Raw genomic sequence first — 15264 nt, 5'->3', positions numbered from 1 at the left:
TGGTGCGGGTTTATTCCACGTCTCGCGATTACTGTCATCTTTACAAAATAACCGACCAAGTGAGAGGTATGGAAAGAGACATAAAAAAAATGTGTTGAAAAATATGAAACCTTCGGAATATAGAAAAAAAAGCATTTTAAAAGCGGATAAAGCTGCTATCAAGAGAGGCCACTTACAAGATATAAAATCGGAAGAGATGCTAAGAAAACTCCGCAGCCAGGCAAAAAATGCTTTGAAACGACATGAAGACTCCATGGTCGACATGTTTTTGTACAAAAAAGATCACCCTACATTTATACGACAAGTTTGTTCGCCACTAAATGTGAAAATATTCAGTACCGAACAGTTAGAAGTTGCGAAAACTTCTTCGGTTAAAGTTTTGCATTTTGATGCTACAGGCGCAGTTGTTTGTAATACAGGAAAAGACGAAAAGAGAATTCTTTATTACGCTGGTGTTCTTACTTTACCCGAAAGAAGACTTTGCCCTTAATGGAGATGATTTCGTGTGAACACGACACTCTGGCTATATTTGATTTATTTTATAAATTTAAAAAATTTTGCGAAGAACAGAAGTCGTGGCCTGTATTTAAAATTTTCGTGAGTGACTTTAGTTTTGCAAGTTTGAACGTAGCATCTAAGGCATTTAATAATATAGATCTTGAAAAATATTTGCAATATTGTTTTGAACATTTGCAAAAAAAAAGTCAAATATTCCAAAGAAAAAAATTGTTTTATTTTTATGTTGTGGTCATTTCATGAAAAATTTGGTTCAGTTAATTGAAGACCACACCAAAACTGTTGAAGACAAAAAAATAAAAAGATGCATTAAAACAATATTTGCAGTAGCTTTCAATTTAAATAATTTAGAAGAGGCTGCAGATTGGTTCAAAAATGTAACAATAATTCTTACTTCGGAATTCCGAAATGATAGTGTTGAAAACGCTCTGTTGAAATTGAATCTTTCGAGTTTTACAGAGAAGCAAGTGATTTCAGAAATAGGCGATGATCACGATAATATTTTGAAGAGAAGAAGTTTGCGTACCAATTCTCCGTTTTATAAGTTTTTTTCAGATATATATATAAACATAATAAAGTATTAGAAAAGAAAGGAGGTGAGAGAAACGAGTTTTTCTTTCCTTCTTTAATAGAAGCTGTGTTGGAAATATATATGGGATTGTTTCCACTGTGGTCGGTAGTCATCACAAAAAGTAGACTGAGTAATGCTCTGATTGAGAGATGGTTTGGTTTTCTCAAAACCGACATTCTGAATGGATCAAGGGATCTAAAACCGACAACATTCATAAGAAAAGTTAGAGGACACGTAATGAAAATTTATAATGAAATTGATTTAGGCATATCAAAGCATAGCTTATCTACAGTTCCGAAGGAATTATATTTATCAGATGAGAATTCAGATGAAAGTGTTACAAAAGCTGAAGAAAAATGAAATAGAAAGCGTAAATCAAAATTTACATATTTCTCCGGAAAATATCTGAAAGATTTGCCTAAGTATAAATCTGTAGAATCGGTTTTGCTGAATTCTTCGAAAGAACAAAAAATCATATTGAATATTTTGGAAAACGGCCTGGTGAACGATGTTACGTATTATAAAAAATTCCGAAACTGGTTATATTATATCGGTCATTATGATTATGTTACAGGTGATAAATTTGTAACTTCTTAGGATTTCAACAAATTGAATGCCAATAGCATGTCCCAAAGCTATGGATAGCTACAAATACTTTTTTCGATTTAGAAAAAAGACTCGTTTTCGGTAAAATATCCCCCTTTAAAAAAACTACATTAATTCCTTTTCACCTACACGAAGAGAAGTGGCTTTTAGTCAAAATAAATTTTGTTGATAAATCTTTGGAAATATTCAATCCATATGGTAATACAAACATAGAAAATGAGGAGTTCCTCAAAAACTTCATCAGATTCTTGCAACTCTACAACGAGAAAAGAGCTACATATAAAAAAATCGAAGAGAAAGATTGGAAGATCATCAGTTCAAAGTGTCAGTCGGTACAAATGACTTTTGAAGCAAATATTCTACCTTTATACACTTTGGATATACTCACTTCTAGAATTTTTAGTAGCCAGCTACTCTCTGAACCTTTTGATATAAAGAAATATTGTAACGATTTACAACTCTTACTATTACAATTTTCATCGAATGTTTCTAACTTGTGCCCAATATGTGGTAAATTCGAAGGTGCAGAAAATATGAATTGGGTAAACTGTGATCTTTGTAGAAGATGGATTCATTTGAAGTGCGATACAAGTCAATTCACTTTCAGTGAGCCTTTAGATACTCCAGGGGTTATATATTATTGCCCTATTTGCACCAGTAATTTCAATGTGAAGTCGTATTTTAAATTAGAGCATCAGGATATCAAATCAAATGATCTCATGAAAAAAATTGACTATTACAGGTCTAATATTTATTTGGGCAATTATGTTGTTGCGCGGTATAAGTGTACTTATGATTTAACAATTGAAGATTATTCTACTTTGGACAAATTTTCGTATATTTCCAACACTGTCTTCTTCATAATCGCTGATCTTTTGCAAGCTGATTCCCAAAATCATAATGTAAAAATATGGAACATATATAAAACAGAACTAATGTTTTTCAAACTCAACTCACTAGATACAGAGTTTTTCGGAGATGATATTTTCAAAGACCTTCATGGAAAAATTAATCTGATACCTATCTTGCATAACAGACACTTTACGCTTATGGTCGTCAATTTCACAGATAATACATTCTCTTACATCGATCCAAACGGAGCAACGAAAACAGATCAGTACAATATGTTCGAGAAATTCAGGAAATTCATTACCATGTTAAATGGTCATGTAATAAATCCTTACAACTTGACTGAATTCGAAATAAAAAACGAAAGTCATCCCAAACAATCCGACTCTTACAATTGTGGAATATTTATTTTGCACTTCATCAATTGTATTCTCAATAAGATTGAGTTAGAAAGAAGTTTTGACCCCGATCATTACCGTTTAGAACTTAAAAAATACCTATTGACGAAATCAGAAAAAATGATTCCGTATTGTTTGATATGTGGTCGATACGTGGATGAAACAGAAAAATGCTTTCAATGCAAAACGTGTAATAGGGTTTTAGAACCGAAATGTTTCCGATTATACTATGAGTTTGATGAATGTTGTCCTTTATGTATGTCTGCAGAAAAGAATGATGAAATGTGAATTGAAGAGGAGTGGAGTGAATAGATTTAACTCAGAAATAAACTATACAATCACTATAATCTGCGCAATCTCTGTTCAAAACTGTATCTTATCATATTTTCATCAACATTTTCCAGTTAGTCGTATTCGGGGACACAAGCCAGTTTGAGAAGGAAAAAATTAAACGTCTAATGTTGAAGGGGTGGTTTTTTTGTATGTTCCCGGTATTTTGGACGGCTGTTAATTCATAGTTCAGTATATCATATCTTTATCAACATTTTCCAGGTAGTCGTATTCGGGGACACAAGACAGTTTGAGAAGGAAAAAATTAAACATCTAAAGTGGAAGGGGTAGTTTTTTTGTATGTTCCCGGTATTTTGGACGGCTGTAAATTCATAGTTCAGTATATCATATCTTCATCAACATTTTCCAGGTAGTCGTATTCGGGGACACAAGACAGTTCGGGAAGGAAAAAATTAAACATCTAAAGTGGAAGGGGTAGTTTTTTTGTATGTTCCCGGTATTTTGGACGGCTGTAAATTCATAGTTCAGTATATCATATCTTCATCAACATTTTTCAGGTAGTCGTATTCGGGGACACAAGCCAGTTTGAGAAGGAAAAAATTAAACATCTAAAGTGGAAGGGGTAGTTTTTTTGTATGTTCCCGGTATTTTGAACGGCTGAAAATTCATAGTTCAGTATATCATATCTTCATCAACATTTTCCAGGTAGTCGTATTCGGGGACACAAGACAGTTTGGGTAGGAAAAAATTAAACATCTAAAGTGGAAGGGGTAGTTTTTTGTATGTTCCCGGTATTTTGGACGGCTGTAAATTCATAGTTCAGTATATCATATCTTCATCAACATTTTCCAGTTAGTCGTATTCGGGGACACAAGCCAGTTTGAGAAGGAAAAAATTAAACGTCTAATGTTGAAGGGGTGGTTTTTTTGTATGTTCCCGGTATTTTGGACGGCTGTTAATTCATAGTTCAGTATATCATATCTTTATCAACATTTTCCAGGTAGTCGTATTCGGGGACACAAGACAGTTTGAGAAGGAAAAAATTAAACATCTAAAGTGGAAGGGGTAGTTTTTTTGTATGTTCCCGGTATTTTGGACGGCTGTAAATTCATAGTTCAGTATATCATATCTTCATCAACATTTTCCAGGTAGTCGTATTCGGGGACACAAGACAGTTCGGGAAGGAAAAAATTAAACATCTAAAGTGGAAGGGGTAGTTTTTTTGTATGTTCCCGGTATTTTGGACGGCTGTAAATTCATAGTTCAGTATATCATATCTTCATCAACATTTTTCAGGTAGTCGTATTCGGGGACACAAGCCAGTTTGAGAAGGAAAAAATTAAACATCTAAAGTGGAAGGGGTAGTTTTTTTGTATGTTCCCGGTATTTTGGACGGCTGAAAATTCATAGTTCAGTATATCATATCTTCATCAACATTTTCCAGGTAGTCGTATTCGGGGACACAAGACAGTTTGGGTAGGAAAAAATTAAACATCTAAAGTGGAAGGGGTAGTTTTTTGTATGTTCCCGGTATTTTGGACGGCTGTAAATTCATAGTTCAGTATATCATATCTTCATCAATATTTTCCAGGTAGTCGTATTCGGGGACACAAGCCAGTTTGAGAAGGAAAAAATTAAACGTCTAATGTTGAAGGGGTGTTTTTTTTGTATGTTCCCGGTATTTCGGACGGCTGTAAATACATAGTTCAGTATCTCATATCTTTATCAACATTTTCCAGGTAGTCGTATTCGGGGACACAAGCCAGTTTGAGAAGGAAAAAATTAAACGTCTAATGTTGAAGGGGTGGTTTTTTTTTGTATATTCCCGGTATTTTGGTGGGCTGAAAATTCAAAGTTCAGTATATCATATCTTCATCAACATTTTCCAGTTATTCGTATTCGGGGACAAAAGCCAGTTTGAGAAGGAAAAAATTAAACATCTTATATGGAAGGGGTAATTTTTTGTATGTTCCCGGTATTTTGGAGGGCTGAAAATTCAGAGTTCAGTATATTATATTTTCATCAACATTTTTCAGTTGGTCGTATTTGGGGACACAAGCCAGTTTGAGAAGGAAAAAATTAAAGATCTTATATGGAAGGGGTGGTTTTTTTCTATGTTCCCGGTATTTTGGACGGCTGTAAATTCATAGTTCAGTATATCATATCTTCATCAACATTTTCCAGGTAGTCGTATTCGGGGACACAAAACAGTTTGGGAAGGAAAAAATTAAACATCTAAAGTGGAAGGGGTGGTTTTTTTGTATGTTCCGGTATTTTGGACGGCTGGAAATTCATAGTTCAGTATATCATATCTTCATCAACATTTTTCAGTTAGTCGTATTCGGGGACAAAAGTCAGTTTGAGAAGGAAAAAATTAAACATCTTATGTGGAAGGGGTGTTTTTTTTGTATGTTCCCGGTATTTTGGACGGCTGTAAATTCATAGTTCAGTATATCATATCTTTATCAACATTTTCCAGGTAGTCGTATTCGGGGACACAAGCCAGTTTGAGAAGGAAAAAATTAAACGTCTAATGTTGAAGGGGTGGTTTTTTTTGTATGTTCCCGGTATTTTGGTGGGCTAAAAATTCATAGTTCAGTATATCATATCTTCATCAACATTTTCCAGGTAGTCGTATTCGGGGACACAAGCCAGTTTGGGAAGGAAAAAATTAAACATCTTATGTGGAAAGGGTGGTTTTTTTGTATGTTCCCGGTATTTTGGAGGGCTGAAAATTCAGAGTTCAGTATATCATATCTTCATCAACATTTTTCAGTTAGTCGTATTCGGGGACAAAAGCCAGTTTGAGAAGGAAAAAATTAAACATCTTATGTGGAAGGGGTGGTTTTTTTGTATGTTCCCGGTATTTTGGAGGGCTGAAAATTCAGAGTTCAGTATATCATATCTTCATCAACATTTTCCAGGTAGTTGTATTCGGGGACCCAAGACAGTTTGAGAAGGAAAAAATTAAACATCTAAAGTGGAAGGGGTGGTTTTTTTGTATGTTCCCGGTATTTTGGACGGCTGGAAATTCATAGTTCAGTATATCATATCTTTATCAACATTTTCCAGGTAGTCGTATTCGGGGACACAAGCCAGTTTGAGAAGAAAAAAATTAAACGTCTAAGGTGGAAGGGGTGATTTTTTTTATGTTCCCGGTATTTTGGACGGCTGAAAATTCTGAGTTCAGTACGTCATCTCTTCATTAACATTTTCCAGTTAGTTCGGGGACACGAGCCAGTTTAAGAGGGAAAAATAAACATCTAATGTGGAAGGGGTGTTTTTTTTTGTTGGTTCCCGGTATTTTGGAGGGCTGGAAATTCAGAGTCCAGTATGCCATCTCTTCATTAACATTTTTTCATTGAGTCGTATTCGGGGACACAAGCCAGTTTAAGAAGGCAAAAATTAAACATCTAATGTGGAAGGGGTATTTTTTTTATGACCCCACTATTTTGAAGGACTGAAAATTCAGTGTTCAGTATATCATTTCTCTGATAACAGTTATCACTCGGACATAATTGATGACAATTCACAGTTTGGAAAGCGAACTATTTCACTCAAGTGATGGGAGTTCATTTTTCTATGACACTTTTTCTGAAAATTACCCATTCAATGAATCATTCTTCTGATGAATTTTTCACTTGGTCATAAATTCCACCAGTTGTGACCCAAAAGTGTTTTATATCTATCACATTCACGTCAATGTTTCCTCGTCATTATAATACAGATTATGAAAGCTGCATGCAGTATAATGATATTTTCAAGTTTGAAGTCGATTCTAAGAGGAAATAATCATGTTAAATTATTGGTTGCCAAATAAGCGATCTTTATGAATCAACATTCTACTAGTTGTGTGGTGTAAATCGGACTCAGGAGTGGGGGGCGGGCGCTAGATTTGGACGCTGGCGTCCGACGCTAACTTCACGCAAGTATTGGTATATTGGTACTACAAAATGTTAAATGATATGAAAAACAGTATTGGTGACATATACATCATTATGATATTTTAATTATTCTTCATTTTTATAGAGATATCCATGATGTTCAAATGAGCCTAACAAAAAATTTGATTTCCATTTGAATAAAAAAAATTGGATGTTTGGGGATTAGTGAGAAGAAGGTTCAAATAATAAGTACGATTATATTGTTGGAAAATACAATCGACCTGTCTCAGGTTTCGGAATTATGAATTATATGCGTTACTTTCGCAATACGCTGTATATTTGCTTATATAGAAAAATAGTGTGGTAGAAATTGATAAAGACAAAACATTCCTATATATATATATATATCCGTTTGAATTGAAAGAACTTACATTACTCTCCAACAACAGCGGAAAAAGTATTTTTGTATTGCTCTCACTTTTCAATAACTTCAAAAACACGACACCGGCCAATTAAAACCACTTCCAAAAAATTATCATGCATTTGTATTGTCCATTCGTAAATATATATTAAGTAAATATTTACACTCGCACGCTTTTTTTCCTAAATTACACTTATAATACTTTTCACGCGCTGATCTATTCAATCACAGTGGTCAAGCAAGAATAAACAGACGGCTGCGGTTACGGTAGAGAAATTCGTGACAATCGATGGTGTGGGGTGTTGCATGTTCTACAATGACCCCTTGAAGTGAATTTCAAATTATGACTTGGCAACTTAAACCCCTTCTCCTTGCCCTCCGAGGCTGAAAGGGGTAATTTGTGACGAGCTGGAATTCATGTAGGGAAATGGCAAGTAGTATTGTAAATCATTCCAGTTTTGAATAAAAATACGAATAATTTTTTAAATTATTGTTAGATAATCTAATATAAAATATTGGAGCAAAATAACATCATACCTACCTACCTTCAAAAAATGACAGATGAACAAAGACAATATAGAAAAGAAATGAGAGAATGAAAAGCTGAAAAATGAAAACATGAGCCTGAGACAGAAGTTGAGCGTAGTGGAGGAAACAGAGTAGAAGATACATTTCAGAAAACTATGTGTAACTGGCAGAGAAAATTAAAGGAGCGACAAGGTTAGAAATTGAAGTTTGGTAGAGCTGAATAATAGAATAGATAAAGGGAAAAAAATGGAAAATGAAAATTTATTGAAACAGATCAACCAAACAATGATGATATGAACAAAATGGTAGGGAAGATACAGAGAGATAAAAAGAATCGCAAAAGAGGAACATTGATAGTAAATATAACAGAGAAGAAATGGAATAACATGAAAATCAACTCATGAGGATGCAAAAATGTTCAGATATAATACCAGGACTGAGGCAATGAAAATATTCATGGACAAGGAAAAAAATGTAGGTACATAAAATTATTATGGAAAGTGGAAGAGTGCAGCTGAGAAATATATTCCGGAAGACTTGAAAATGGCGACAATATCTCCCATAAAAAATGAGACAAACAAAAGTCTGTGAAAATTATAGAGGCATTGCATTGTTAGAAACATGCTTCAAAGTACTGATACAATGCTTACGAAGCACCCTTTGCAAGTATAAGAAAAATACAACCGGAGAATACGGAGCAGGTTTAGAGCGAAACCGATCAGCGATATAGCAGATATTTTCATTGAAAGAAATTCAAGCAACCTTTTATGAACTTATGATGCACTGTTTGGAACCTTTGGTGTAGTAATGAATATTACTGGAGTTTTTTCCCAACACCCAAATCGTTATTTTTAACACCTCGACACGTGTTTCGATCACCAAGTGATCATCTTCAAAGAGGAAGATTAATCTTCCTCTTCAAAGAGAAATGTTAATCTTCCTCTTTGAAGATGATCACTTGGTGATCGAAACAGGTGTCGAGGTGTTAAAAATAACAATTTGGTGTTGGGAAAAAACTCCAGTAATATTCAACCTTTTATGAATGTAAGTGCGCACTTTAAACGCTTTGTGTGGATATCAAGCAAGCATATATGACATAATTGATATACAGCAAATGGATCAGCAGACGATGAAAGTACTGAAAGTATCTGAAAGCTGACAAGTTTATTAGTGGAATGACCTTCAAGAAATAAGATGGAAGAATCAAGATCAGTTGATTTTTAAATAACAAAGGAACTCAGTTAGGGGATCCCGCATTTTGATTCTAGAGAAAATGTTTAGGAGCCAGATGAGGATGGAAGAAACAATTTAAAAAAATGAGCATCAATTCATTGCATTTGTTGATTACGTTACAATATTAGCAAAAACTAAAAAAAGAACTGACACGAATCGTAAGGAAAATAACTGAAAAAGCGAAGGTATTTAGAATGGAAATCAACCAGGAAAAGACGAAGTACATGATAATAGGATATACAAAGCAAGACAATGCAACAGAATTGAAGGTACCAATTGGGTAGGAACAAACATTCATTGTCAGAAAAGTTAAAAATTTTAGAGGTGAAAATGAGATGCAAGAAATGCTAAAAACATTATTATCAAGGAGAGATCCGAAACCAAACAGCAGTGTGCTTGGGACTCGATTAATTTCAACCCTTATGCCCCCTCCCAGGTTGAGTGCCCTGAGTTGAAATCTTCCCCACACGGTTAATATGTGCAGAACATCTCATCTCGTCTTTCAACCCCCGCTCCTCCGGAACGGGCCTCAACTTACTGATGACATCTAACCTTCTTTGGTCGAAAGTCAGCCTCTAGGTGCTTTTACTTTCTGATCTGTTGAATTGTTTTATCATGACTTTCCTAAATTAATTATTGCATGGGGTCCCCAAAAACTGACCTTCTTTGGTCGAAAGTCAGCCTCTATAGGTGCTTTAACTTTCTGATCTGTTGAATTGTTTTATCATGACTTTCCTAAATTAAGTATTGCATGGGGTCCCCAAAAACTAACCGGAGACGAGTGTCTTTTTAATCGCGAGCAAGTGATGATGGTTCTCAGTGAATCTGAAAATGACATTAATTTAAAGTCTGGTTGAGAAATTTCTATACTTACCGGAGCCGCCAGGCGGCGACTCTCGAGGGTGGTCTTTGGTTATGTTTCATTGGCCTCCTGTGTTTATCCCTCTCTCGAAATCTGGGGTCATCCCTGTTTAGTACGTTATGTAGGTCGCTTAGCGCTGGGTTGTCGTGCGCTCGAATTCTGTCGAACATACTCTGGGTGTTTCCTCATGTATGCCTCCACGTAGTATATATTCAGGTCTAGATCCCGGATATTTACCTATTCGGTACATATCTTGGAGCGTTTACGGCGGTCCTTACGCACGCGTTCATAAACGACTGGATCTGTCTTCTGTATGTCGCTGCGCACTAGCCCCAGGCAGTGGAGGCATACAGGATTACCGATAGTATTACAGTCTTTATCATCAGCAGCTTCCTTTGTCTAGGTTGACCCCCAAGTATCTAGCTTCGTTGGTACACGGAATCTCTTGTCCGTTGAAGATGTCATTTCTTTCCGGGTGTACCCTCCTCCGGGTGAAAAGTATTGCCTGACTCTTGTCATGATCTTCCACAGGTTGGCCCATTCCTCTAATTTATCTGCCTGTTGCTGCAAGTATCTAATGACGAGAGCTAGGCTTGTTGATCTCGCCAGTAGATCTGTGTCGTTCGCGTAGAGCGCTAACTTGTTGAAGTTGTTCTCCGGCTTGGACACGTCTGCTGTGTATACCGAGAAGAGGTGTGGCGAAAGGACTGCACCTTGTGGGATCCCTGCTTCCAGTAATCGCATCGTTGAAAGTTCTTGTCCTACTCTGCAGCGGCATCGCCTGTCAGCTTAAAAAGACTCGCTTAATCTTACCATTGGTTTCGTGTAGCCAAAGTTGATCATTTTGCCGTCATGCCAGACTCTGTCAAACGCCTAAGAAAATCGCTCCGGTGATTAATTTCAACGCGGCTCGACTGCATGTATGAAACCTTTTGTTAACTAGTAACAGCTCCTTCTCGTGAACAAAGCTCCAAGCGGGAAAGAAACATCCCATGTACCGATACTCAACAGAAATCAAATGAGTCTGAAATCTATATCGAGGAGAAATACATACGTATAACAAAATAAATATTTCGAAATGGAATTTCGAAACATTCATCTTTCCCAACGTACCTACACGGTAGGTTTTGGTGAATGCCTGCAAAAAACAACTACTTCCCCGGCTAATACCACGCTGGATATGAAATTATATTGAACAGACATTTATGCAAGATACCTCACAGAGGCTAGTTTCGCAGATGTTTCTTGTTCATCCAGCACCATGCTGAAATCAGTCGAGTATATCACCTACAGATCTGTTTCGAGGTATGCACTGATGAGGTAATACCTCGAAACCTGTTTTTTTATTTTTCCTGACAATTATTGTCCCTAAAGTAATTCAGGGTGGCTCGTTTTCAATTCAGATAATTTGTAGCTGCCGAACCATGAGCTTCAGACCATATGTTTTACACTTTGTTGAAATTTGCTCATCGTGGAGCATCTGTTAATGCGAAACAAAATAGGGTGATCCATTTAAAAAATTGGTGACATGCGGGGATGTGATAGGGGAAGTAACATCAAATATGAATATGTCAAACTGTGTCCCCCTGTATACTATTGTTGACGTGTTTTTTTATTTTTCCTGAAAATCATTGTACCAAAAGTTATTCAGGGTGGCTCGTTTTAAATGGAATGCACTGTGTATTTGATGGGATAGAATTGAAAAAACAATTTAATACAATTTTATTTTAAAAATAAATACAACTTGGAAGAGAATTTTTCTCAGACTAGATAATCATAATACAGATTTTTGGTAAAATAGGACATCTATAATTTATATACGTTTTCACTCAAAAGTAAAAAAGCATAAAAATAATGTTGCCATAACAGTAGTTTCACTTAAATAAAAACATCTATTCAAAAACAATATTCAAAAAATGTAATTCATGCAATAGTGGGTACATTATAAATCACAATTCCAAAGAAAAAAGACTACACAATTTTCTTGTCTGAAGCAATGAATGTACCCTATTTATATTTGTGTGAGATTTTAACAATTTTTCCAAGAGTATACCAGAAAATAAATAAATGATTCAATGGAGGAAGCTTGATATTAGAAAAATAGATTACACAACTGTGTCTTTTACTTAATTATTTATGGTTTGAATAATTAAAATTCAATACTTGAAAGGTAAAACAATTGAAGATCTAGTTGGGCTTTTTCTGGTATACCACTTAAAGCTATTCATACAATGAAAAAGTCTAGACGTACCGTGAAAATTGTAGTACAGATATATAATATACTAAAAAACATGTGTTTGACAATGTAGAACACACAAAAGGCCTTCTACACTAGTCATACATCACTAACTTTTTCAGCACATATTTTAAATTCAAATAAAATAATAAATACTTTGTACTAATGAAATAAATATATAAATAAATGTTTTGAAACTTATGTTCAACCAGATAGAAAACTATTTCAACAAAAATTACAAATAAGTCAAAATCTTTCTATTTGCTATCTGGTACAGCATACTTTAAACCCAATTCTACTAAGTTTTAAGCATTCCCCACACAGCAGAAACATAGCACTTATCCCCATGAGTCAATTTATGAGCATTATAATAATGTTTCATAACAAATTGTTTCTGACATATGTCACAAGTATAACTTGCTTGTTTTTCATGTGTTTTTTTGTGTTTCAGAAGATTATCATTCCTAGAAAAACTCTTATCACAAACATTACAAGTATAGTTCTTCTGACCTGAATGTAGCGTGCTATGACGAATTAGATGTTCCTTTCTCATAAAGGCTTTATTGCAATGTTCACAGACATACGGACGAAAGCCAGTGTGCAGTTTTACATGTTGATATAAGTGCTCCTTTCTTTTGAAAGCCCGTGAACAAACTTCGCACGAGTGAATTTTAGGGGGCAACGAACTTGAATTACTTGTTGTCGATAGATTAGGTGAACTATTTACATTACTACTGTCTTCCAATGGTACTTGAACAACAACCTTGGAATTTTCTTGTTCACTGTTAGTATTCGAAGAAGATATAGTTGAAATAACATTGGTATAAGCAGCTTGGTTGATATCTTGAATATTCGGATTCAAAACATTCATATTTAATGTGGTATTTTCCAGATTTGTTGAGGTATTACAAATAACATTGGTAGTTCCAGCTATGGGGTTGGTCGAGTTTACTAAATTCAAATTCGATTGTGTGTATATAGTATTAGGAGAAGTGAAGTTATTGAAACTTTGATTATATTCTGATATGGGAAATATAACTGTTTGATTATGATTCTTATCATCAACTTTTACCGAATATGAATATTTGTTTTGAGTCTGAGTACTTTTTATATGTGGAAGTTTATTACACTTAGGGTCATTATCATCTAATTCATACATAGGAGAATTATCTTCAGTCAAATCTATATGTACAACATTATCGTGAAGAGAATGTATATCTCTGCAGTTCCTATTAGGTTTGTGTTTTGGTTTGATAATACTGCCTTGATTCAGAATAGTTTCGAAATCACCCATGTGAGCTATATTTATAACTTCTCCATTCGAATTCACAACAACGTTACTGAGAATTTCACTTTTTGGTGCAGATAAATTTGTTTTTATATTAGCTGTATTGATTAAATTTAAGTTGTATGCAAACTGATTCTGCGACAATTGTGTTGTCTTATTGTCAATCAACTCTTTTTGATTTCTATTAACATTGGGATTAGATACTATAGTAGGAAGCTGTAAGGTATAAAATGGTACTTGTTCAACATTTTGTTGGTTCTTATTTACACTGATAATATTCTGAGATCCACTCGTAGCAGTAGAAACTGGCACTGTATTTGCTATATTTGCAGAAGTTGATATTTCAGGATTCTGTTGAATTACCACAGGAGGGGGTGGTTTAATATCTTTTATATAAACTTTTCCAGATCTCTTGAAATCATCTGTGTATCTGAAATTCTTGAAATATGCAGAAAGCATTGATTCTGATCTAACGCATTCTTGACGAAAATCAAAGCATGTTTCCAAAGTTCGCAGACACTTTGAACACACAACTTTTGGTAAAAAATCATTTTCGTTGACCTAAAATATAACTATTTAGTGTTATTCGTGAAATCAACACAACGAATTGAGATACAGTAATAGCCAGGCAAACTTGAATTTTATTCTGTAGTTGAATTTTTTTTCCTTCCTCCTGGAAAATATGTGTTTTTTCTTTCTGGATGTTAGAGGCGCACAATCTGCAAAGTTCATAAAAACTGACTCGTTTATATCCTGACATTGGTGGATATTACTGGGTTTTAAATATTTAAATTATTGTTTATCAATTTCATCTTTCGTAAAAAATGACATATTTTACATATTTGACACTTGTTTTTTGAGAGTTCTCCATTAGGCTAGCTCTCAATCTAATTCATCGGTAGATCTGACAGATTCATTTATTGGTCCATTCGAAACATTGGGGCGTTTCTATACTTAAAGCAATCAATTGAAATTTTTATAGTGGATTCAAGAACTCGCCTTACCAATAAATAGATCTAGAGGAACATAGACGCAGGGTGGCAGTACAAAACTTAAGAAAAAACAAAGATTTCTAAAAGCATGACATTTCGTCGTTTTTTTGTGAATTTCCCGTTTTTTGCATAGTTATATTGTATATGAAATTCCTCGTTGTATGCTAATTTCTAATACTAATTACAAATAGTGTACGTAAATGAAATATTGAAAAATAAGTATTTCTAAAATGAAATAACATTCGAATTGTACTATTCCTTATTATTCGATTTCACTAGTTTTGAACGACACGTGTTTTCTTATGGACTTCGCAGCATTTCATTTCTTTTTAAATAACAAAAATGATAAGTAAATGGACTAAGGCGTCCCCAGGGTTACTATTTAGAGGGGGTTCCTATACTATTGTAATGCATAATTGTCTGTATACTCACAATGTTATAACCTATAGTTTTTCTTTGTAAAATAGTACATTACAGTTCCCAAATAGAATCGACTTTGGAATGGAAAGTGTGCTTGCAAACAAGGTTGGCATCAGTGACATAGTGACAGCAATTTTGACGTTACTGAATTTTAAAATTAAAACATTTT

The 15264-nt window shown here is 34.6% G+C and overlaps 2 protein-coding genes across 3 annotated transcripts in view; both read right to left on the bottom strand.

Moving 5' to 3' along the window:
* LOC111502454 (uncharacterized) overlaps positions 1–7841 on the bottom strand; it is a 65276-nt gene extending 57435 nt beyond the window's left edge. Inside the window, exon 1 of the mRNA XM_074170686.1 lies at positions 7547–7841. The gene's annotated coding sequence lies outside the window, so the exon portion shown is untranslated. The remainder of the gene's footprint in view (positions 1–7546) is intronic.
* Positions 7842–11866: 4025 nt separating this feature from the next.
* Positions 11867–15224, bottom strand: LOC111502452 (uncharacterized). Of its 2 annotated transcripts, XM_023156536.2 has the most exons (3): positions 15108–15224; positions 14300–14402; positions 11867–14244 (listed from the first exon to the last, which is right to left on the bottom strand). In XM_023156536.2, the coding sequence occupies exon 3, from the start codon at positions 14140–14142 to the stop codon at positions 12694–12696; it is 1449 nt and encodes a 482-aa protein (XP_023012304.1). In that variant the 5' UTR covers positions 14143–14244; positions 14300–14402; positions 15108–15224; the 3' UTR covers positions 11867–12693. The 2 variants fall into 2 exon arrangements, with proteins under 2 accessions (XP_023012304.1, XP_023012303.1); XM_023156535.2 differs by lacking the exon at positions 15108–15224 and having other exon boundaries at positions 14300–14563.
* Between the last annotated feature and the right edge of the window lie 40 nt (positions 15225–15264).

The sequence above is a fragment of the Leptinotarsa decemlineata genome, unplaced genomic scaffold, assembly GCF_025532065.1.
Source record: "Leptinotarsa decemlineata unplaced genomic scaffold, Ldec_3_MD MMD2_P_RNA_scaffold_9, whole genome shotgun sequence".
In the NCBI taxonomy this organism is placed as follows: Eukaryota; Metazoa; Arthropoda; class Insecta; order Coleoptera; family Chrysomelidae; genus Leptinotarsa; species Leptinotarsa decemlineata.
This window is presented reverse-complemented; position numbering and strand designations above follow the sequence as displayed.

What these genes read in the sequence shown, in the direction of transcription:
- LOC111502452 (XM_023156535.2), bottom strand. Translation starts at nt 14,443, where the DNA reads ATGTCAGGATATAAACGAGTCAGTTTTTATGAACTTTGCAGATTGTGC. An exon ending in AAGTTTGCCTGGCTATTACT is followed by an intron (nt 14,245 to 14,299) that starts GTATCTCAATTC and finishes GTTATATTTTAG; the next exon opens with GTCAACGAAAATGATTTTTT.